The sequence below is a fragment of the Phaseolus vulgaris genome, chromosome 10, assembly GCF_000499845.2.
Source record: "Phaseolus vulgaris cultivar G19833 chromosome 10, P. vulgaris v2.0, whole genome shotgun sequence".
In the NCBI taxonomy this organism is placed as follows: domain Eukaryota; kingdom Viridiplantae; phylum Streptophyta; class Magnoliopsida; order Fabales; family Fabaceae; genus Phaseolus; species Phaseolus vulgaris.
In genome coordinates this window covers 11,215,462-11,237,697 of record NC_023750.2, presented here as the reverse complement: position 1 = coordinate 11,237,697, position 22,236 = coordinate 11,215,462, and the positions used below count along the sequence as shown (strand labels likewise).

At 36.0% G+C, this 22,236-nt stretch overlaps 1 protein-coding gene across 1 annotated transcript; it reads left to right on the top strand.

Moving 5' to 3' along the window:
- Positions 1 to 14,490: 14,490 nt before the first annotated feature.
- On the top strand, positions 14,491 to 16,423 carry LOC137818826 (CASP-like protein 4B1). The gene is made up of 3 exons (XM_068622448.1): positions 14,491 to 14,912; positions 15,315 to 15,450; positions 15,890 to 16,423. Exons 1-3 carry the CDS (start codon positions 14,635 to 14,637, stop codon positions 16,082 to 16,084), a joined length of 609 nt encoding a protein of 202 aa, XP_068478549.1. The 5' UTR covers positions 14,491 to 14,634; the 3' UTR covers positions 16,085 to 16,423.
- The last annotated feature ends 5,813 nt before the right edge of the window (positions 16,424 to 22,236 follow it).

Below are 22,236 nucleotides of genomic sequence, written 5' to 3'. Positions count from 1 at the left end.
AAGATATACTAAGTACGTTAATCTTTTATCTGTGATCCTGCCTGCTGACCAGAACGCAAGAGCCTTGTCTCGTCAAAGGTAGCTTCCTCCGGATCGGCTTTGCACCGTGTTAGCTTCCGTCCTTCACCTTGATTCACCTCAAGAACCTGCAAAAGACAGAACGGCGCCGCTGCGGCCGATCGCACTCCGACGCTCAAGTCAGCGACTGAACCACCAAAATACTAAGAGGAAAACTAAGAACTTCAGGAACCGTGCAATGTTCTCTCTCAGCGTACTCAAGTTCTCGCAAGCGTAAAAGAAGTATTCTAAAACGCGCGCGTACCTCAGAAGTTCGTTAGAATCTCTTATATACCTGTGCACTTTCTCTCTCCTGACAGTTACACATCTGGACACGTGGCTCGCATCTAGCTGTACACGTGTCACCATCTGGAGCATCCTTGACTTGAGCGTCACCTCTTACTCTTCAGGCTTTTCGACTAAGTTACTTATGCAGGAAGCAACTCGGCGTATAACTGCCTTGGAGTGCGATCTCTTCTGTGTGGCGAGTACGGGTGTCTTCATATACACCTTCCCTGTGGTCTCGCCGGCCGCCATCATGATCTACTTCACTTGCTTCATTGTGCATGCTCGGGTAAGCTGTTCCCTGACCTCAACCTCTGGCTAGCTAGGGAATGACCGGCAGACGACTTCATCCTCTCATCCTCATTTCGGCGATCTCTGATCACTTGGTCGTCTGGGTTCGCATCCGGCGACTACATCACAAACCTGGTGACCGCCGGTTTAGGTATGCTAGAGATCGGAGCACGCCAACTTAACGTCTGGCGACTACACGAGCTCCCCGACTTCCTTCCCTTCTACCAGCCAGGTGTCCCGTTCAACACGCCTATACTATTGCTTGTGGCCACGTCATCAATTCCGACTACCTGGGCGGTACAATCTGTAACAGAAAAACCACCTTCCACGGGCACCAATGATCTTCAGGTGCCATTCGCAGGCCCACTTTCTCTCCCTACTTTACTAGGGTTTAACAGGGACTAGCCATGTGTAATAGATATGCAATAGAAAATATTGCCATATACTCACAACAAAAATGAAAAATAACAACAATATTATATTCACCACCTCAAACATATCTATAAGCAGGTGTATATATGAAATTACTTTGCGTAATGACCCTATCGCGCGCTTTGGGCCTACCCTGAAAAAAGGCCACTCGTACAAGTCTCACCCAGGCCTAACGACCGAGATGACCTCCTACTCCACAAAATAATCAAGCATACGAAAATATTACCGAGAACCGAGCACTGGTTAGTACAATATTAGAAATGAGACTGCACTTTCAAAGGAATGGGGAACTCCAAGAGATTTTTCCATAAACAATGTTATTGGAGATATACCTAGGGGTATCACCATAAGAGGAAAGGTAATAATTTTTTGCCACATGTAGCCTATGTTTCTCAACAAATAGAACCAAAAGATGTAAATGTAGCCTTGAAGGATGAGAAGTTTTTTTTGGCGTAAGAAGAATTATATCAGTTTGAAAGAGACCAAGTATGAGATCTTGTTCCTAGAATTAACACACAACATGTTATTGAGTATAAAATGGGTGTTTAGAAATAAGCTTGATGAAGTAGACCACATGCTATTGAATCCTTACTCTCTCAATGTAGGTAGACCACATATTATGAAATATATCTATGTTTCTGCTAAGTTTCAATCTAATCCTAAAGAATCACATCTAATTATAGTAAAAAAGAATTCTAAAATACCTAAAAGGAACCATGCATTTTGGTCTTTGGTACCCTAGAAGAGCATCACTAAGTTTAATAGCTTTTTCAAATTCATATTTTGGTGGGTGTAGGATACATAGAAAAAGCATAAGTGGTATTTACCATTTGTTAAGAAGTTCTTTAGTCTCATGGCACTCTAAGAAATAGGCTTGTGTATTTTTTTCTACTGCAAAAGCTAAATATATAACCATTGAAAACGGTTGTGCTCAAACTCTTCCTTGATAACATTCCATTGAGATGTGATAATACTAGTGCAATAAATCTCACTAAGAATTTTTGCATTCTAAAATAAAGCATATTGAGGTTACACATCCTTTTATAAGAGGTCATATAACAAAAGGTGATTGCATTATAGAATATGTCAATACAAATGATCATTTAACTTATATTTTCACTAAGCCTTTTCCTAGAGATAAATTTTATGAAATCAGAAGAAGTTTTAGAATTATTGATGAATCTTCAGTGAATCTATTTGTATTTGATAAAGTCTTAAATTCTATGATTGTATTTCATTGATTTGATTTTCTCACAATTTAAGTTTTAATATGCTAAACTACATATTAATTGTCCAGAAAGATGAATTAATGGATTAAAATCCCAATTAACATATTAAAATCACATTAAATCTCTTCATTTTCTATTTTCTGACGAAAATAATTGATTACGAGTGAGATTAATCGATTATTTAAGAGATTTGTTTGTTGAAATTAAGGTTTTGTACAAGATAATTGATTATCATATGGGCTTAGTCAATTATTCTAGAGACTTGTGTTCTGTAACTAACTTTTCTTTTATGATCATTGTACTGCTAGGACCGAGAGGTATGACCGAAAGAATATACCGAGAGGTTATGCCGAGAATTATATATGTAGAAATGATAAAATAAACATATATATATATATATGATCATTGTAGCAAGGCCCAATTTAATAAGGTCCAAATTAATGGGTGTGTTTAAAATAATAAGTGGTGCAAAAAGAAAGACCCAAATAAGTTATAAGCCCAATAAGAGAGCCATATAAATAGAGGATCAACCCAAGAGGTAAGTAAGAGTGAATTTTATCTGATGCATATATAAACTATTTCTGACTTTGGCATCAGAGTACCTTGCAGGTACACACACCCAACTGTGAGAGGAGAAGTCGAAAGCCCAACCTGAAGAACACAATTGTGAGAGGAGAAGTCGAAAGCCCAACCTGGAGAGCACAATCGTGAGAGGAAATGCCGAAAGCCCAACCTTGAGAGAATATCTGTGAGAGGAGAAGCTGAAAGCCCAACCTGGAGTGCACAACTCTGAGAAGAGAAGCCGAAAGCCCAATCCGAGAGATCTGTTGAATCTTGTGATGTTCAATGTTTTGAAGAATCCAAATTCTTTGAAGGATGTTGAAGCCTCTGCTTTGCTTGTTGTTGCTGTGCTGGTTTAAGCTTTGTTCTGGGGTAGTTTATTTGTTGTAATCCACCCTTTGATTAAATCTCAAGCAAGTAGCATCTCAATCTTTATGAAAGCAAAATGTTTTTCAAACTAAGTTGAAACAACCGATTGTTTTGTCGAAACAACCGATTGTTTATACTTACGTGTTTTGAGAAAGATTGAAAACTGTTTTTGAATGGTTGAAACTGTTAAGTACCAAAACAACCGATTGATTCGAGGAAACAACCGATTGTTTGTTTTGGAACCGTAACAGAAAAACTGTTTTCTTTGACTGAGCTTTAAATGCTTTAACTGAATACACTCCAGTCATTAAATGCTTTGACCAATCTTTTAATGCAATTTAAGAGTTTGTTAAGATTTGATAACAAACTATATCTTTGTATAAATTCAGAAAAACAGATTTGAGAATCAAGAATCTTTTGACAAAGTTTTTCTAAAGAGTTTTTCAAAGTGCTGAGATTTCTTAAGAGTTTGTGATTGATCAAGGTGCTGGAATAGGATTCTGCTTGTATTGATTTCAGATATTCATCTGTAACAAGTGTAATCTTTGTAATCTATTGAACAATTCGTTTCTGTGTTTGCTGAAATTGGCTGTGTGTTCTTGAGGTGTTCAAGATCAGCAATCTTAGTGTTGGCCAAGGAGAGTGTGTTTCTTGAGGTGTTCAAGGTCATTCTCTTGGTTGTTGTGTAAGTGATCAAGTGGTGATTGCTTAGTGGATATCCTCAGGGTTTCTGAGAAGACTGGATGTAGCTCTAGTTTGGAGTGAACCAGTATAAACAACTGTGTACAATCTCTTTATCTCTAACTCTTTAAATTCAATTTATTTGTTGTTTGCTGGTATAAACAACCGATTGTTTCTACGAAACAACCGATTGTTTTTCTAGTAGTACAACTTTTGCTTGCTGTTTTGGCTAACTGAATTGCTGAATCAATTGGTTTATGAAATAAATTCATTCTAGTTTTGAAAAGTTTGCGAAAACCCTTTGAAACAATTCACCCCCCCCCCTCTAGTTTAAAGCCATCTTTTCTAACAAGATCAACCTGTGAAGATTGTGTCATCAGCTTGAACAAGAGTCCTCGACCCCTTTTGCAAGAACAATAATCAATTTGTAATTTATTATAATCGATTATTATAAAATTATTTGAGTAAATGTTATCGTTTTACCTAAAATATGTTGTTTTGAATGATTCTTATCGTATCTTTTTTCTATAATGCCCCAATGGGGAGAATAATATGCCTCTTGCTTGGAGATGAGTTTATATTTTTTGTACTCCTAGTTTTGTCTCTTTGTTGTTTTTTCCCTTTTATTTCATGTAGGGAGAGCTTGGAGCAAAAGGGAGATAATATAGCAAAGGGGTGTTCCTTGTTATTAGTTTGAACCTGTGTGATTGAAGACTTCATTGAAAGCATTATGACATCATATCCAACATCCAAGTTTGGACTATGCGTCAAATTTAGGTCATCATAAAAAAAAGGGAGATTGTTGGACTTGAAGAACAATATCAAACCTCAAGAAAAGTTGTTTTGATAATGATGTTTGAAGATGTTGATGTTGTAGGTGTATTGAGTGTTTAGCTTTCACTTCATGTGTTTGAGATTCTTTCACACAAGGTGTTCACAAGGTTTTCAATTCATCATACAACTTATATTAAATTTAATCAAAAGAAAAAGTTCTTTGAAAAGATAAAAACATGAGAAAAAGGTTTTATAAGTATGTTAATTGATTAACGTTTTAAGTAAGATTAAATTGTTCTTGAGATTTTTCAAAATAAAATAATTGATTATTGTACTGACCAGTCCTTGGACGTTGTTGACCACTGGTAATGTTGGTGCCATGTAAGCGGGTCCCACAAGCGGTGTGGGCCAGTATCTCGCAAAGCGCGTGCGCCAAGGAGCCAAAGAGTGGTCAGACATCGGTCGTCAGGATGTACTGACGTGCCACTAGATAGTGTGGAGAGGTCGGACATCGGGAACACGAACAGTAGAGCTGACGAGAGGTGGATCCCAGACCACACACCAGTTATCAGTAAGGGAGAAGCCTAGATCACGAGGGTCCGTGCGTGTAGGGTGGATGACGCGTTCAGGCGTAACACAAAGTGTAGAGCCACTGGAAAGATATGGCCTATGAGGGTCGCGTTCCTGGGGTGAGCTTCATGCATGCCACGTGAACAGCTAGGGCACTCCCAGAGGCGGGTGACCCCAGAGATCAGGTGCACGAGGAGGCACCGAGGTGGTCATCCCGTCAGAGGTTGAACTCCAGTTAGGGACCCCACGCACTAGGTTATCCTGAGAGCAGGGTAACAACAGTGTTGGGCCCGCCCGACAGAAAGACCCATTTCGGGTAAGAGGAAACCCTAGTTTCAGTCTATAAATAGTAAGGCAACAAACTTGACAAGGTACGCTATTCCCTTGCGTCGCTTAACACACAGTTACAATTATACAGTTTGGTGTTTCCTAGCCCTAGTACTGACTTGAGCGTCGGAGTGCAAACGGCCTCTAGGGCGCCCTTTGTCTTTGTGTTTTCAGGCATTCATCACAGGAAAGGCATGTGCAAAATGCAGGGACTCTGGACGTAAGAGTGACGTAGGCGCACGAAAGATTTTTCGGGTCAACCAGCAGGAACAATTATCTATTTTGTTAATCGATTAAAATAGAGAGTAAGATTATGTGTTTTCATAAGTTCCTAAAAATTAACCGATTAAATTCTTTAATAATCAATTAAACTTGTTTTTAAAATTAAATGTAAAGCTAAAATAATTTATTAACATGTGTCATATTTGATTAAATTAGAAAGTGTTGTAACTAATTTTCAAATTTCACTCAGAATAATGAATTACCAACTTGAAATAATCGATTAAATACATCAGATTCGATTTTCAATCAACATTTTCTAAACTCTATAAATACAATATTTTACTCACTCTTTCCTACATTCAATATTATTGTAAAATGTGAATTTATTGAGATCATCTGAGTAATTTTCAATTGCTAAAGAGTTATTTCAAGCTTGCAAATAAAAAGGTTGTGTTATGTTGCTGCAATTGAAACTATGAATTGCTTATGTTGTGATAAACCTATGGTACATTCTTTCTTTTTTATAAGTTGTTGAAGTGTTCTAGAGTATACCCTCTTCTGTGAGTAAGAGTTGATATGGTTCATATCCTCTTGGAGTGTTACAAAGATAGGACATATCCTCTTCAATATGTTCAATAATTGATCTAGTGTTTGCTTGTTGTCTTGTGTTTGTATCATTTATGGTGAGTGCTTGTACAAACATTTGAAGATAATGAGTTATAGTTATTCTAAGATTGAATAACTGAGATTGGATGTAAGATCACTTTTTACCTTGACCAATATGAATCTTTTGTGTAATCTTTCTCATTCTCTATCTTCTTTATATAGTTGTATATCAATCTTTTATCAATCTTGATTTTCCTAAGTAATTGCATTCACTCTTTCAAATTGAAATAATGTTTAAAGAACTTGAAGAAAGGTTAAATTTTTTAAAATATTTTAAACCAGTTTACTCTCTTTCTTTGTTTAGCTAAGTCTCACGCTATTTTCTAACATAATATGACGTCACCAATATGTTACGTAACTTTAATTTCTAATATAATAAAATAAATCATTTTTATATGAAAAAAAATCAAATCCTATTCCTTTAATTTATTAAAGAAGTAAAAAATATATTAGTTATTATAGTATACTAGATAATAGTAAATTTAATAAAATTATTGAATTTAATCTTTCTGTATTACGAAGAAGACTTTAGAAACCTATTTTGTCACATTATTTTTTATTTGATTTTATTATTGTCCTACTATTTTAAAGGTATCAACTATACTTTTTTATTAATAAAAATGTTATAATTTAATTCATTTTCTTAATTGACACTTTCTAATAAAATATTTGTTAAAAAAATATGTTGTTTTGGAGATCCCATATCGACTAGAGATTAAGACATTTCATAGTTTATGAGTGAGTGCAAACCTTACCTTATAAGTCAGTTTTGTAATGTTGAGTTAGGCTTAAAGTCCACCTCTTAATATGGTATCAGAGTCATTTCGAGTCAATCCTAGTGAGAGTTTATTGAACTTATTGGTAACATGTGTGCAATTGATGTGTCACAAAAAAATATGTAATTTGTTAACAACACTTCAATAACACATGGTCATATTCTCATATTCTTATATGTGTTTCATCAAATTGATAAAGGAACTAAATTGTTACATTTAAAAAATAAATAAACTTAATGGAGAACTTAAAATATAATAATAAAAATATTAAAATAACTTAAAAATAGTATAGCAAAAAAAAAGAAAAAACCTAAAACTTAAAATATACACAATACATATCACAATTTTTTTCAAATGTCAACTAGACTGAAGCTTTGCATGCAATGTTACTTAGATAAACTGCAAGAATAAAACAAATTACAAAAGAATTAACACTACAACAAAATTGAATTTTAATAGCGATTTGTTAGCAGAGGTTATTATAACCTCCGATAAGTCATGTGTTTTTCAGGGTTTACTAAACCCTAGTAAATTTTCATTATTATTAAAAAAAATCTACACTAAAATTAATGTATTTTAATTTCCTATCTACTTTTTTACTTTTCGTGTCTTCTTGAAACAGTAGCATTTTTAACCAAAATTTCGTGGTATAGTTAATACAAAGTACCCCTTTTAACCTAAAATTTTGGAGGCATAGTCAAAACACATTACATGCATTCATAATTCAAAAAACACTTTCCATCTTCGTCTTTCAATTAGCGTTTCGAGTTCCTTTGAAGAATTTTTGGCACAAAGATTTCTGTATTAGGGTTTCCATTTGGTAATTTGTTACCCTATTTGATTTCTGGTTTCTTTCCCAATTTCTCATGCCCTACTTCTTTCCCTACCTCTTAGTCTCGAGTTTCCCTCCCGGTAGTGCGTTTGATGGTGGATTTCCTTCCGACGGTGCGTTTCACAGATTGTTAGAACACTCTCGGTCCGTCTCTCGTTTTGCTCTTCTTTAGTTTTGATGTGGATTATTTGACTAATTAAGTTGTTAATTCTTTGTCTACCTCTTAGTCGCGAGTTTTCCTCCCGATAGTGCGTTTAGTGGTTGATAAGTGTCTAATTTCAGTAATATTTCATACTAAAATATAGACACTTATGAGGATTTATTGCTAATTTACATATAAAATAATCCCTAATTTATGAATTTATACCTTTTTACATTTTTATTATCTTTATTTGAATAAGAGTATTTTATTCCCAAATTTGGTGTTAATTGCAGATTTTTAGGGAGGATTGAAGATTTGGAATAAAGGAGAATAATTTGAGCTAAAAAGAGAAAGTTGGAAGGTTCCAGAATGGAAAAATATGCAAATAAAGATTGGCCCTTTTTTGTGTTTTATCACTTAGCCCATTAGCGCGACACAACAAGCCACCTAACCCTAGAAAATTAGGATAAATAGGGGGCTAGAGGTTCAACCCTGGTGTGCCAGATTGAGAGGAAAACACCATAGAGTGAATTGTAACCCAATTGGGAGAATGGAAGGTGATAAAAGTATGCGTGGCTAATTCTACCCTTTGGGATTGGGAGTAATCTGCTCAAACTCTTATGTATTGAGGTGATATTTTATATATTAATATTCAGTTCTTGATTGATTATTGGTATTGTTGTTTTACTTTTAATTTTCCGTGACAAATTGAGAATCTTAAATCTGACCGGGAGGTATTTTTAGGGTTCGGACCTAAACAACAATACTTAACATATTTGAGTGCTAGGAATAGACTTGAAATGTTAATTGCTATTAAACATTTGAGCTTCGTTCTAAGTTGTTCTTATAATTATACAGGCAGCATCAATTTCAATCAAAGAACTCAATATTAACATGCTAATCAAAATACATGAGAGTGAGAGAGATGAAACTTAATCCCTATTTTTCCAATTGAAGCAACTAATTCTTTGTTTGTTTTCTTATTGATTAGTGCCAAAACAATCACTTCTAAACTCTTTCTATTGTTATGTTGTTATATTTAGTGAATATTGTACTTGATAATTTATTGTTCCTTGTGGGTTCGATATCCGTCCTTAGGGACAATTATTACTTCTGACAAAAGCGGTGCACTTACCGTAAAAAGTCATCAGTGGTGGATTTCCTTCCGACGGTGCATTTCACGGATTATTGGAACACTCTCAGTTCATTTCTCGTTTTACTCTTCTTTAGTTTTGATGTGGATTATTTAACTAATTAAGTTGTTAATGTGGATTATTTTACTGATTAAGTTGTGTTATGGTGATTTGGCCCAGTCTCACATTTATGTATTAGCATAAGATAGAGTCAAGTAAACTTGAACATGCTAGAATATTCAAATCTGACTTTGAACCGGTCAACTTCGACTCGAGTTACAATAGCTCTGTGGAGTGAATCTTCATTGATTCTTATAGTTGTATAAGAATCAATTGGTGCTTTTTAGTATTCTCAAAATGAATATAGTTATAGAATAAATTTTTGATGCAGCTGGAAAATAATTATAAAAAATAATTGTCTAACAATTTTAGAAGTAACTGAATGTCTATGCAAAAAACATTGTTTGGATTAAGATAAACTTGAACTTGACTTTGAAAAGTAAACAGTGATAATGGAAAGAGGCTGAGAAAAAAAATATACGTAGTATTTGTTAGGTGGAATTGTTCTGATTTTAAGTAAATCATGATGAGAAGGTACTTGATCAGTACACTCTAATAAATTGACACCATTTTTTGGTAAGGCTCATTCTAATAAACCTCATACTATACAATTTTTACTTTAAAATACAGTTGGTTGGGGGAGGTGCTTTGGAGAACTGAACTTCTTCACAAAACATTTTATGTTAGGTAAGCCAAATGCTTAGTATTGTAATGTATTTAATCATTACAATGTGCTTGTGTTATCTAGTTGTTAACTATCATATCATATTTTCATACAAATAATATATTTCCAATATCTTTCTTTTTTTTAAGAAGATTATAAATTAGTAGGGGTGGCAAAGTGAGGTGGGCCGTGTAGGCCGGCCGTGGCCTGCGGTAAAATCTACATGGCGGGCTGACGTTTTCAACCCGCCCCGCATAACTCGCGGCCCGCGCGGGCCAGCAGCGGGGCGGGGCGGGCTGGCCTGCTAGCTCGCCAAAAAAAAATTAAAAAAAATAAAATAAATTTAAAAAAAAATAAAAATTAATTGAATTGACAGCAATGGTCCAATGGAGGAGTGACAACTTTGAGTGAAAGAAAATTAGGTTTTCACTCAAATCACAACGTAGTTACATTGTTCCAAAAAATGCACACAACACACGACACACTCTCCAGCGCCGTCGCTCGCTCCGCTTGCGACTCCGCGTGGCTTCGCCTACAATTGTTGCACGGTACTGCCGCTCTGCTGTTGTACACCATTACTGCCTCCAGTCCTCCTCTACGTTAAAAAAAATAAAAAAAAGCGGGTCAGCCCGCAAGCCTGCGGGCCAACCCGCATGAGGGGCGGGTCATGAAAACCAGCCCGCATTTTGTATGTGGGGCGGGCCTAAGCGGGGTAGGCCTATGCGGGGCGGGCCGGCCCGCTTTGCCACCCCTATAAATTAGTATTTTAATTTCTAAATTGCAGATTCCTTAATCATGAATCACAATCTCTTTTACTTTTAACTGAAACTTTATAGAGAAGGGAAATTGAACAAGCAAAGACATAAGAAAAATAGATATTTTGACAGGTTCTTAAATGAGGAAAACAAGTAAAGTGACAAATAGATAAGATATTTTTATTTCATACTCTCTTTTCTGTCTGACTTGTTTGTATAAACACCCAAACACACAAATGTACAAATATGATGTTTAATATATAAAGATTGAGGCTTCCACGGTTACACTATTGTACCAAACCTCATACTATACAATGTTTACTTTCAAATACAGTTGGTTGGGGGAGGTGCTTTTGACAACTGACCTGTGTTTTTTATAACAGTAAAGGAGAGAAAAAGAGAGTGATAGAAAAAGATTGAGTTTTAGTTCTTTTGGTTGTAGGTTATTCATTATTTTTGGTTACCTTTTTGTCCACACGTTATATAAATTTAAATTCATTTGTTCTTCATTTTCCAATCTTTTTATTATAAATATCCAATTAAAATTTATTATAAATATCCAATTAAAATTTATTATAAATTAAAATTTATGATTGATTAGGTAGAAAAATAAACTCTCATATATTAGGTAAAAAAATCAACTTTCATATGTCAAGTAGAACCTTGGATTGCAGCCTTGATGTGGGTGCTTCACTAGTAACTAAAAACCAATCCTCCTTATATGGCAACCTTATGGAATAAGGCTTTAAATTCCTTCATATATAATTCAAAAGCAGTAGGCAAAACTTTATATGAAAGCTTTCAAGTAGTGGTGGAATATTTTCCCCTGATTCCAATTTATCCTCTCATTTGTAATTTCAACTTATTTTTGGGCTTTTGGGGTGCCAAAGGACAGGGAGGTTGCAGCTGTTGATCGTTATGGATGCAATGGGACCCTAGTTGCACCTCTAAAGATAAGTATTTCATTATTGATCAATTGTATTGGTCGTTATGGATGCAATGGCCTTTACCAATTAAGTACGCCACCATTCCATTTTCTATCAAGTTATTTTTGTAGAACATGCAAATTTCAATGTTCACACGCTGGTTTTATTGTTGAATCTTCTTGTTTTTCAAGGTTTGCAATGATTAGATGCTTCATGCATTACATATACAGGTTATATATAACTATGACATGCAAGTTTGTTAGAAAACCAACATATTTGAACTTGATCATATATATAAATGGTATCTGATAGTTGTAAGTTTGGTTTAGTTATGTATGTTGAAGTGTTTGTGATTTTTAGTTAAGTACAAAATGCATGATCTTTCCTCCCCTCCAAGTACGCAAAGTTGAAGATCCATGTTTTGGATAATTTCTCTTATTATATTTTTTTTTCTTTCAATTTCTTTTTTTAGTTTTCTCATCATTTCATATTCAATGTGTTGTGCTCTTTTTGCTACAGAACGAGAACAGGACACTATGAAAAAAAAAGTAGTAGTTGAATGTCTACTATGCAGAAGTTGTTATGAAGTCTTGAAATATGAGCCTAGTATTGGGCACATGGTTGGTTACTTGAGGTTTTTAACTTAGGAATTATTTATATTTATTGTTTTGGTTGGATAGTAATAGGACCAAATACCAACCAGAACAAAGTCTTTTATTTTATACTTGTAATTTAAGTTGGTTGTAATTTAGCTTAAGCTTAATTTTGGAAGAAAATAATGCGAAGTTATACCACTTATTTAGTTCTCGCATCATTCGTCTCTTTTTTTTGTCTTGAAATGAAATACTTGCGAAACTGATGATTTATCACAGGTGTTGTAGAATTTGAAGTACAAGTAGCACAGGAACTTGATCCTGATGGGGGAATGGAAGGGCTCAACGAAGCCTTGAGCAAAGGCTTTGAAGTACATCTTATTTCAGAGGCACAAGTTCAACACTGCTTAGAATGCATTTTATCTAATGGAACATGTGGGGCAAAGGATGATTCTTAGTTTTCATGTTTTTGCCCCAATGGAAGTGAAGGTTTATATAATTGTATTGTGTACCAGTTACTTATGTGCAAGTTCTCATGTCTTAGATGTATGTCTTAGATGTATGCATCATGTATAAGGAAGAAATAGCTACGTTCAATAGAGAAAATTAGAATCTGTAAACGCTGAAAAGAATATATGTCAACCATCCAGGGGTAGTGGACCCATTTCAGTCACCAAGAAAACTAAAGTAACGTTAAATATTCTTTAGGATTTTGTTCCAGAACAATTAACTTTTAATGTTGGTTACTATTACACATTTTTATATAATGAATTTACTTTTTTTTTATAATAAGAATCAAATCTAAACTTTTATGTTTATTATTCTAACACCAATCATTAAATGAATCTTAATAAATAAGATGAATGAATTAGTAAATAATATATATTTCTTATATCAATATAATTTTTTGGTATTAATATGAAATCGTGTTAATCACATACTACACACATTACATTAATGATTTAGTATCTATATTTTCATTATGAAAAAATGATACCTATATAGTATTACAAAACCCTAGAAGGTAAATAAAAAAAAGTTGAAGGGCAGTAGTATATTAGTGTTAGGTGGTAGAAGAACATAGGGTTTGAGAAAATTGTTCGGTAATTTTGGTTCGACATTTTTATTATTTGTCACCTACTTTTTTATATATGCACCTCCTAAAAGTAATGGGGTTTCAAAACCGCCGGTAATAGCGGGGTTTCAAAACTGCCGACAATAGCAGGGTTTCAAAACCATCGGGAAGTAATTATTTTCCATGGTTTCATAAAGATCGCCGGTAACCATTAGCGATGCTGGATCTACCAGGGAAAAAGCAAACCGTGGGTAACGCACTTAACGGGGTTAACACCGCCGGGAACGCAAAAAATAACTTCCGTTAAAATTAATTTTTTTTTGTAGTGTAACATACTTAAACTCATGTGACTTACATAATGGAAAATGAAGAAATTTCTATTTTGTTTTATTAAAAGAAGATATAGATTTTTTTTTGGTTCCAACATGGTTAGATGAACAAACTCTTTTGTCTTTTCTTAAGCTATAGCTAAATACTAAATGGAAAAGTTGTTTAATATAGTTGAATAATTCAACCTATCAACACGAGAGTTTTAGAAAAATATTTGAAAAATTGCAACAAGAATAAAAGGATTTGCATATAAAGACAAGTTTAACTACTAGATAAGCGAAAGAACAAACCAGAGGAAATTTATATATATTTTTTGCTAACTAAACAGATTTTAGTATTTTTTTAGGAGTCATAATTGTCAAAATTTATGATTCTCAACATCATTATTTCTTAATATATAAAGATAAAAAAAACATTTCGCAATATAAAAGAAAAAATCTTATACATAACACGAACGGAGACAAACCAAAATAATCATAACCAATCAAGTTAACTTGATGATTCGAAAAAGGAAAAAAGGTGAGAAAAGTAAAATAAATAAACTACTACAACAAGAAAAAACCATTTATTCATTTTGCACGCTAAATAGGTATTGTTTCTAATCTTTATCTCTAACGTATTCTCCCGCCAATCCAGCAACGGCACGCGAATGAACCCTTTCTGCAGTTCACGCGCTATGTTATTGGCTAAAACCGAAACTGCGTAAATTCCTATGATGATTCGCCAACACAGCAACACCGGTTTCCAAAATAAAGCTACAACATTCACAACGAACTTTGCGTGTTTCTATATCTTTGTCTCATCACAACCCTCTTCTTCACTTTGCTTTTCATTTTTCAATTCATTGTTGTCTAAATTTTGAGCATTGGAATCCGAAGAGTGTCATGGAAGACCACAAAGAGAAGATAACAGTTTCCGACCCCACACAAATGAAAATTGATGTGCAGCCAGAGCCGTTTGAGCAGAATGTGGACGTCCACGCGCCGGGAACTAGTGGCGCCTCCACCGGCTTCCTACGGCAGTGGAAGAAGAAAGATATGCTAATAAGAGGCTCATTGGGGCTAAGAGGAATTGCTCTATTTTTGTCTTTGATTTCCTTCATGCTTATGGCTAGTAACAAGCATGGTGATTGGAAAGAATTTGACAAGTACCAAGAATACAGGTACAAGCTCAAACATTTTTTTAAATGTGATGTGGGTTTGTTACAATTTTGGCTCAAGATTAATGGGTTTTTGTCAAAATTTGATTTTGTTTAAGAATTTTATTGAAATATACTAATGCTAACTTATATCAGAGAAATTATCATATAATACGACATTATGGGATTCTGGTTAATTTTTACGTAACATGATATTATTGTTTTTATGAAATAATAAATATAATTAACAAAAGATCATATGCTAAATTATACAAACTTTTTTTTTTCAAAAGTAAGTTTTATAAATTGAATTCAACTTAAAGTGTTTATATAATTATTTTTTTAAGATATATAATATATGAAAATTAAATTATTTATTGAATGAACTAATTTGGATGAAGTTAAATTGTAATTTTTGGATTATAGATACTTGCTGGCTGTGGCAATTCTATCTAGTTTGTACAGTGGAGTTCAAGTGTTTCGTCAACTCCATGAACTTTCCACTGGCAAAAACACGATTCAGCAAAGAACTGCTGGGTTGATTGATTTTGTTGGAGATCAGGTATGGCATTATTTCTTCTCCCATCACATTCATTTCGTTGGTGTACTGTTTCTAAACCCTACTTCATTTCTCTGAATCAAATTGAGTGTTGAAATCGAATTGAACTGAACATTTTCACAACACTGATCATAAAAAAAAGGTTTGCTATTTGTTTAGCAAGCTTTTTGTCCTTATTGGCTGTGGCAGACAGAAGTTTAACCTAACAAGTAATGATTAAAAGTCTGGTTGGAAACTTGATACCTCTCTTTGGTGCTATCCTTGGGAAGGAATAAAATTCTAAACTTATTTCTTCAAGTAATCATTAACTAAACTAAAGTGTTATTGATGTTTCTAATATAAGAATAATATGATTTTGTTATGCAATTCAGAAGAAGTTTATCTGGGGTCTTTTGATTGATTATGAAATGTTAGAAAATGAAAGTGAAGTGTTTGGTTTCAGGTTGTAGCATATCTCTTGCTGTCATCAACATCTTCAGCTATTCCAATAACAGATAGAATAAGGGAAAGTGTAGACAATAATATGTTTACGGACTCTTCAGCTGCAGCAATTGCCTTCTCCTTTTTTGCCTTCGGTTGTCTAGCACTATCAGCTGTCATATCAGGATACAATTTGTCTACCCAAACTTATATATGAACACCCTTGAGAGTTAAACCTTTCTCCTATCATTGAAGAAAATCAAAACTTTCTACATCATGTTTCAGCTTCCATTTACTTCTATAGTTGTGAGGAGGTGATATAAGAAATTTAGAACCATGACTCTTAATCTCACCTCGAATAAAAGTGAAAAAAAAGTTAATAACGTATAAAAAAAACCTCAAATATTTTATGATTAAAAATTGCATTTTTATATGGATTTGTTCATAATTTATTGATGTTGAAAATATTTTATATTTTTTTTAAGTTGTACATGTTGCAATAATGAGATTGTATTTTACTCAATATGAATACAAATTGTTTTGATTTCACTTGACCGTGGGTTGAAGGTGTTGATGATTTTCTTTAAATTTAGAATCATTACAAAAAGATAACAATTTAATCATCGAATTCAACGATCGAAAATGAGTAGTCGCAATTTGGAATCGAAATACCCACTGAATAATCTCAGTCTCAAATCTGCGACCCAAATAGTGACCGAATAAATTGTTAATGATCTTAGTTAGTTTAGCAACTAAATCACTGACTGAACATGAAAGTGACAAAACCATGAGTCGTTAAAGTGGTGGCTGTTTTGAATAAATTGGAAAAAATAAATCTGCGACCGAATAAGTTTATTTTTTAGCCACTGATTTTTTTTCGATCGCTAAATGTAATTGTTTATTTTACTAATACTAATAATAATAATAATAATAATAATAATTATTATTATTATTATTATTTGTATTGCTGAGACTTCCTATTCCCTTTATTATTGTTGAATAATACCATAATAAGTACGTTCTATTTTATTTTATTTTCAAATTTGTTAAAAGTTTGATAAAATTTCAGTCAACATATAAAAAAATTTATTGTGTGCATCATGGATAATGTATGCACGCTTAGCAAATTTGATTTAGGTTTTCAAATTTTCCTGCGTTGTTGTTCTTCATGCCTCGGAGCTTCATTCATCAAATTCTCTTTCATTCCATATGAATCGGTTCATGCCTTGGAGCTTCATCAGAAGTTGATCGGAGAACGGTAATACTCAAAGCAGTGAAGAATAGCAAACGACAGTGGCATTTTCTACGGAATCGGTGCCCGAGTTTTAGGAAGAACCACTGCAAGAAAATAACAATTTAGTCATCGAATTTAGCGACCGAAAATAAGTAGTCGCAATTTGCGACCGAAATAGCCACCGAATACTCTTAGTGACAAATTTGCGACCGAAATAGCGACTAAGTAAATTCTTAATGATGTTAGTTAGTTTTGCGACCGAATCAGCGACTGAACATGAGAGTGACAAAACCATTGGTCGCTAAAGTGGTGACTGTTTTGAATAAATTGGAAAAAATATATCTGCAACCGAATTAGTCACCAAATATGTTTATGTTTTAGCCACCAATTTGATTTCGGTGGCTAAATATTATTGCTTATTTTTTGTCACCGAATTAGTCACCGAATATGTTTATCTTTTAGCCACCGATTTTCTTTTGGTTGCTAAATGTAATTGTTTATTTTTGTCACCGAATTAGTCACCGAATTTGCTTATTTTTTAGCCACCGATTTTGTTTTGGTCGCTAAATATAATTGTTTATTTTTGTCACCGAACTAGCCACCAAATACGTTTATTTTTTAGTCACCGAATTTCTTTTGGTCGCTAAATGTAATTTTTTTTATTTTAATAATAATAATAGTAATAATAATTATAATAATAATAAATAATAATAATATTAATAAGAGTATAATAATTATAATAATAATAGTAATAATAAATAAAAATAATAAAAATAATTATAATAATAATAGTAATAATAAATAAAAATAATTATAATAATAATAGTTATAATAATAAATAATAATAATTATTATTATTATTATTATTATTACTTTAAAAAAAATCTCAAACTAAACTAAGCTCTTCTTTAACATTCAGAGTTATTGTTTTAGGAATTGGAGTGAGGGTTTATTTTAGGTAAGTAACAGAACCATTGGAGGAGGAGGAAGCTGCGGATGAGGCGAACGGAGGTGAACAGAGGTGCGAACAGAGGCGAGCGGAGGCGCGAACGGAGGTGCGAACGGAGGCGCAAACGGAGGTGCGAACGGAGGTGAGCGGAGGCGCGAACGGAGGTGCGAACGGAGGCGAGCGGAGACGCGAACGGAGGTGCGAACGGAGGCGAGCGAAGGCGCGAACGGAGGTGCGAACGGAGGCGAACGAAGGCGCAAACGGAGGTGCGAGCAGAGATGCGAACGGAGGTACTTTTAATCTCTAGGGTATTGATTCTAGCCGATGAAACTTAAACTGACTTGGTTCCTTCCAGTTGATTTTAAACCTTCTCGATTATGCTTTCAAGTTCTTCGATTAAATCACTCAAAATTTATCTCATTTTAGAGGATTTTAGGTTTTTAATTTCAAGAAACTCATTTAAGAAGAATGCTTTTGAAGCACAGAAGTGAGAAGTCCCCCACACTCAGTTGTCATTTTAAGTTTCGGGAAACAAAAATAGGATAAATAACAATATTCATCTATTCACTAAATTACAATTTTTTCTTCATACTCAAAGGAACAACTGAGGCATTTGTTACGAGGAAAATCTTCAATTCAGAGGTATCTTGGATACCTAGTTGACGATAGAGTGGTGCTATATGATATATAAGACTAAAATTAGTAGTATACATATAAGACTAAAATTTTAAAACTCTTCAAAATTAAAGAGATGTGTTTTTTATGACAATTCTGAGTTCATCTGTTTTTGATTGATGTTGTTCATCAAATTTATACCTCATCGTGAACATTTAAATTTTAAAGCTATACTTCATCATGCAATATTTCAAAATTATTGTCAGCGCTTTAAAAAAAATAACTTTTTCTATTGAATTGAAGATATATTTAAAAATGTATTATCGTCAAAGTAACTCTTAAAAGAGTTATAACTCGTTCTTTTCTTGTTCCAGTTTAGTTAATAGTAGGTATTTTTTTATTACTTACTTTATTCTTGCAGCTCAGAGACAAGTGGGAGAGACATAAATTAATGAAAATTGTTCTAGATATCACCAAATTATCAGATTGGTATGTGTCTTTCCCTTGCATGCTTAAAATATTGTGCTTAATATTTTTTGCTGATAGACTTCCATTAACGAAGTTGCAACATTTTATACAATGCAAAATTCCGTGAGGGAATTTCTAGGCAAAGGAAACTCAGCCACCCTAGTAGCTAGTGTGGTATCTTTACTTTCTTTAAAATCCCCTCCTATTGTGGGCATTATTAAAGATTTTATAATTTTTTAATGTCTTTTTATTTCTCTGCAGAATTTTATTGATTTGGCAGGGAGTGAGCGTGCTTCTCAAGCATCACTGTTTTTAGGATGAAATCTAGATAGCATGTTACTCTGTAAAATTCTTATGCTATTGTATTGCTAACATGTCTATTGATTTCTTCTATCTCTTGATTTTAAATAACGATTTGTTGAGCTTCAGAGTCAAGATTCTATGTTAATTGTACCGACCAAGTAGTCGGGAGTGATGACGTGGCAGCAAGCGATGATATAGGCGTGTTGAGCGGAACACCTGGCTGACAGAAGGGAAGGAAGTCGGGGAGCTCGCGTTGTCGCCGATCGTTAAGTTGGCGTGCTCCGACCTCTAGCATATCTAAACCGGCGGTCACCAGGTTTGTGTCGTAGCCGCCGGATGCGAACCCAGGCGACCAAGTGATCAGAGATCGCCGAGAGGAGGACATCGCCGAAAGATCAGGAAAGCTCGTTCAAGGCTCTCAAAGGGCACGAGTGCGAAGGATGAAGTTATCAGATGATCATCCCCTAGCTAGCCAGAGGTTGAGGCCAGGGAACAGCTTACCAGGACATGCACGGTGAAGCAAGTGAAGCAGATCATGATGGCGGCCGGCGAGACCACAGGGAAGGTGTGCATGGTGACACCCCGTACTCGCCACACAGAAGAGATCGCGCTCCAAGGCAGCTATACACCGAGTTACTCCTTGCATGGGTAACTTAGTCGAACAGCCTGAAGAGTAAGAAGTGATGCTCAAGCAGAGGACGCTCCAGATGGTGACACGTGTACAGCTGGATGCGAGCCACGTGTTCAGATGTGTAACCGTCAGGAGAGAGAAAGTGCACAGGTATATAAGAGTTTCTAACGAACTTCTGAGGTACGCGCGTTTAGAACACTTCTTTACGCTTGTGAGAACTTGAGTACGCTGAGAGAGAACATTGCACGGTTCCTGAAGCTCTTAGTTTTTCTCTTAGTATTTTGGTGGTTCAGTCACTGACTTGAGCGTCGGAGCGCGATCGGCCGCAGCGGCGCCACTCTGTCTTTTGCAGGTTCTTGAGGTGAATCGAGGTGTGAAGGACGGAAGCTAGCGTGGAGCAAAGCCGATCCAGAGGAAGAATACCTTTAACGAGGCGAGGCTCTTGCGTTCTGGTCAACTGGCAGGATCATGAGGCGCCCACCGTGGGGCCGTGTAAAACCTGTCCCCATCCACAGCGTGAGTTCTTGGAGTTTCTGTAGTTTCTGTGTGGTTGTGTGCTGGTGCAACCATTTTCCACCGTTCGCTCGAGTTTTGTTCGGTGAGTTCGAGTTTTCTACCGTTCGTTCAAGCTTTTGTTCGGTGATTTCGAGTTTTCCACCGTTCGTGCGAGTTTTGTTCGGTGATTTCGAGTTTTCCGCCGTTCGTGCGAGTTTTGTTCGGTGAGTTCGAGTTTTCCACCGTTCGTGCGAGTTGTGTTCGGTGAATCCGAGTTTTCTGCCGTTCGTTTGGGTTTTAATCGGTAGTTTGAAGTTTCCACCGTTTGTTCGAAGCTTTCGATCGTTTTTCTTGAAGTTTCTTGCTGTTCGCGCGGTTTTCAATCGGTTGTTCAGAGCTTTTTCCATTTGATTGCGTTTTTGGTTAGTGAATCGGGAGCTTGCTGGAGAAGCGGTAGTTCTGTGGTGAAGTTACAAGTTTATGTGAAGGTTTCGACGTCCGAATTTATCGGCGTGCTGTTGCAGTTGCGTTTTTGGAAGTTCTTGGGAGTTTGAGAGTTTCCGACCGATTGATTGTTGGATCAATCGTTTGCTGGAGAAGTTTTCGTTCGTTGAAGTTTGGTCTGTTGATTTTTCATAAGGAAGATGAGAAGCAACTGTTCAAGTCCCGTCGTGCCAGTTGCTGTTGAAGGCGCCATGACTATGGCGCAAATGATGGAGATCATGCGTGCGCTGCAAGCAAATGTGGAAGCATCGCGCGTAGAGCAAGCGAAGATGCACGAAGACCTGGTCGCCTCTCAGGCCAGGAATGAAGAGCTCAGCAAAGTGACTGAGGAGTTGCGTCAAGCTCTTCAGGAGCAGAGAGGACGCCCAGTTGCTGAAGAGGTCGCGCCGTCGTCGCCACCTCGCGTTTTCCCTATGCCGTTTGCTCAGGCGATCACCGACACGCCTATCCCTGCGAGCGTGGTACCTGTGAAGGCTTCTTTCACCGGCGTGGAGGACCCCGAGGCACATCTCACCATGTTCCACACGCAGATGATGCTGTCGGGGGGCTCAGATGTTGTATATTGCAAGATGTTTGTGAGCACGCTCCAGGGAACAGCGCTGGAATGGTTTGTGAGCTTGCCTACAGGTCACATAACCAATTTCCAGCAGTTTTCGAAGCTTTTCGTCGAGCAGTACATTGTGAACAAGGCGCCGCCTAGGGTGTCTTATGACCTGTTCGACATCAGGCAATACCAGGGGGAGTCCCTCAGGGACTATTTGAATCGGTTTGGAGCACAGATGGTCCGCTCGCCTGCCAAAGACGAGGAGATGCTGGTATACGCCTTCAAAAAGGGCGTGCTGCCGGGACCTTTCTGTGAGGCGCTGATTAGGGCTCACCCCGCCACGTTTGCTGAGGTTAGGCGACTTGTCGTGGCCCACATTGCCGATGAGAGTGAGGTCGCCGAGAAGAGAGGAAGCGTGGCCCCTGCGAGGCCACGTGCCTAGACCAGAATCCAGCCGCAGAGGGTGCTGGAGACGGCGGCGGCCAAGAGGGATCAAAGGACTCGCCATCCTTATGATCCGAGGAAGAACAAGGGAAGGGGCCCAGGGCGCCCCAGGGAGTACAATCGCCCACCAAAGCACAAGTTTGTCATGGGGTTGGCGGATCTGATCGTCATTCCCAACATAG

Bases quoted from the DNA above. Each gene is read 5' to 3' on its own strand.
- LOC137818826 (XM_068622448.1), top strand. From the start codon at position 14,635: ATGGAAGACCACAAAGAGAAGATAACAGTTTCCGACCCCACACAAATG. The intron at 14,913-15,314 runs GTACAAGCTCAA...TTTGGATTATAG, and splicing joins GACAAGTACCAAGAATACAG to ATACTTGCTGGCTGTGGCAA. The intron at 15,451-15,889 runs GTATGGCATTAT...GTTTGGTTTCAG, and splicing joins TTGATTTTGTTGGAGATCAG to GTTGTAGCATATCTCTTGCT.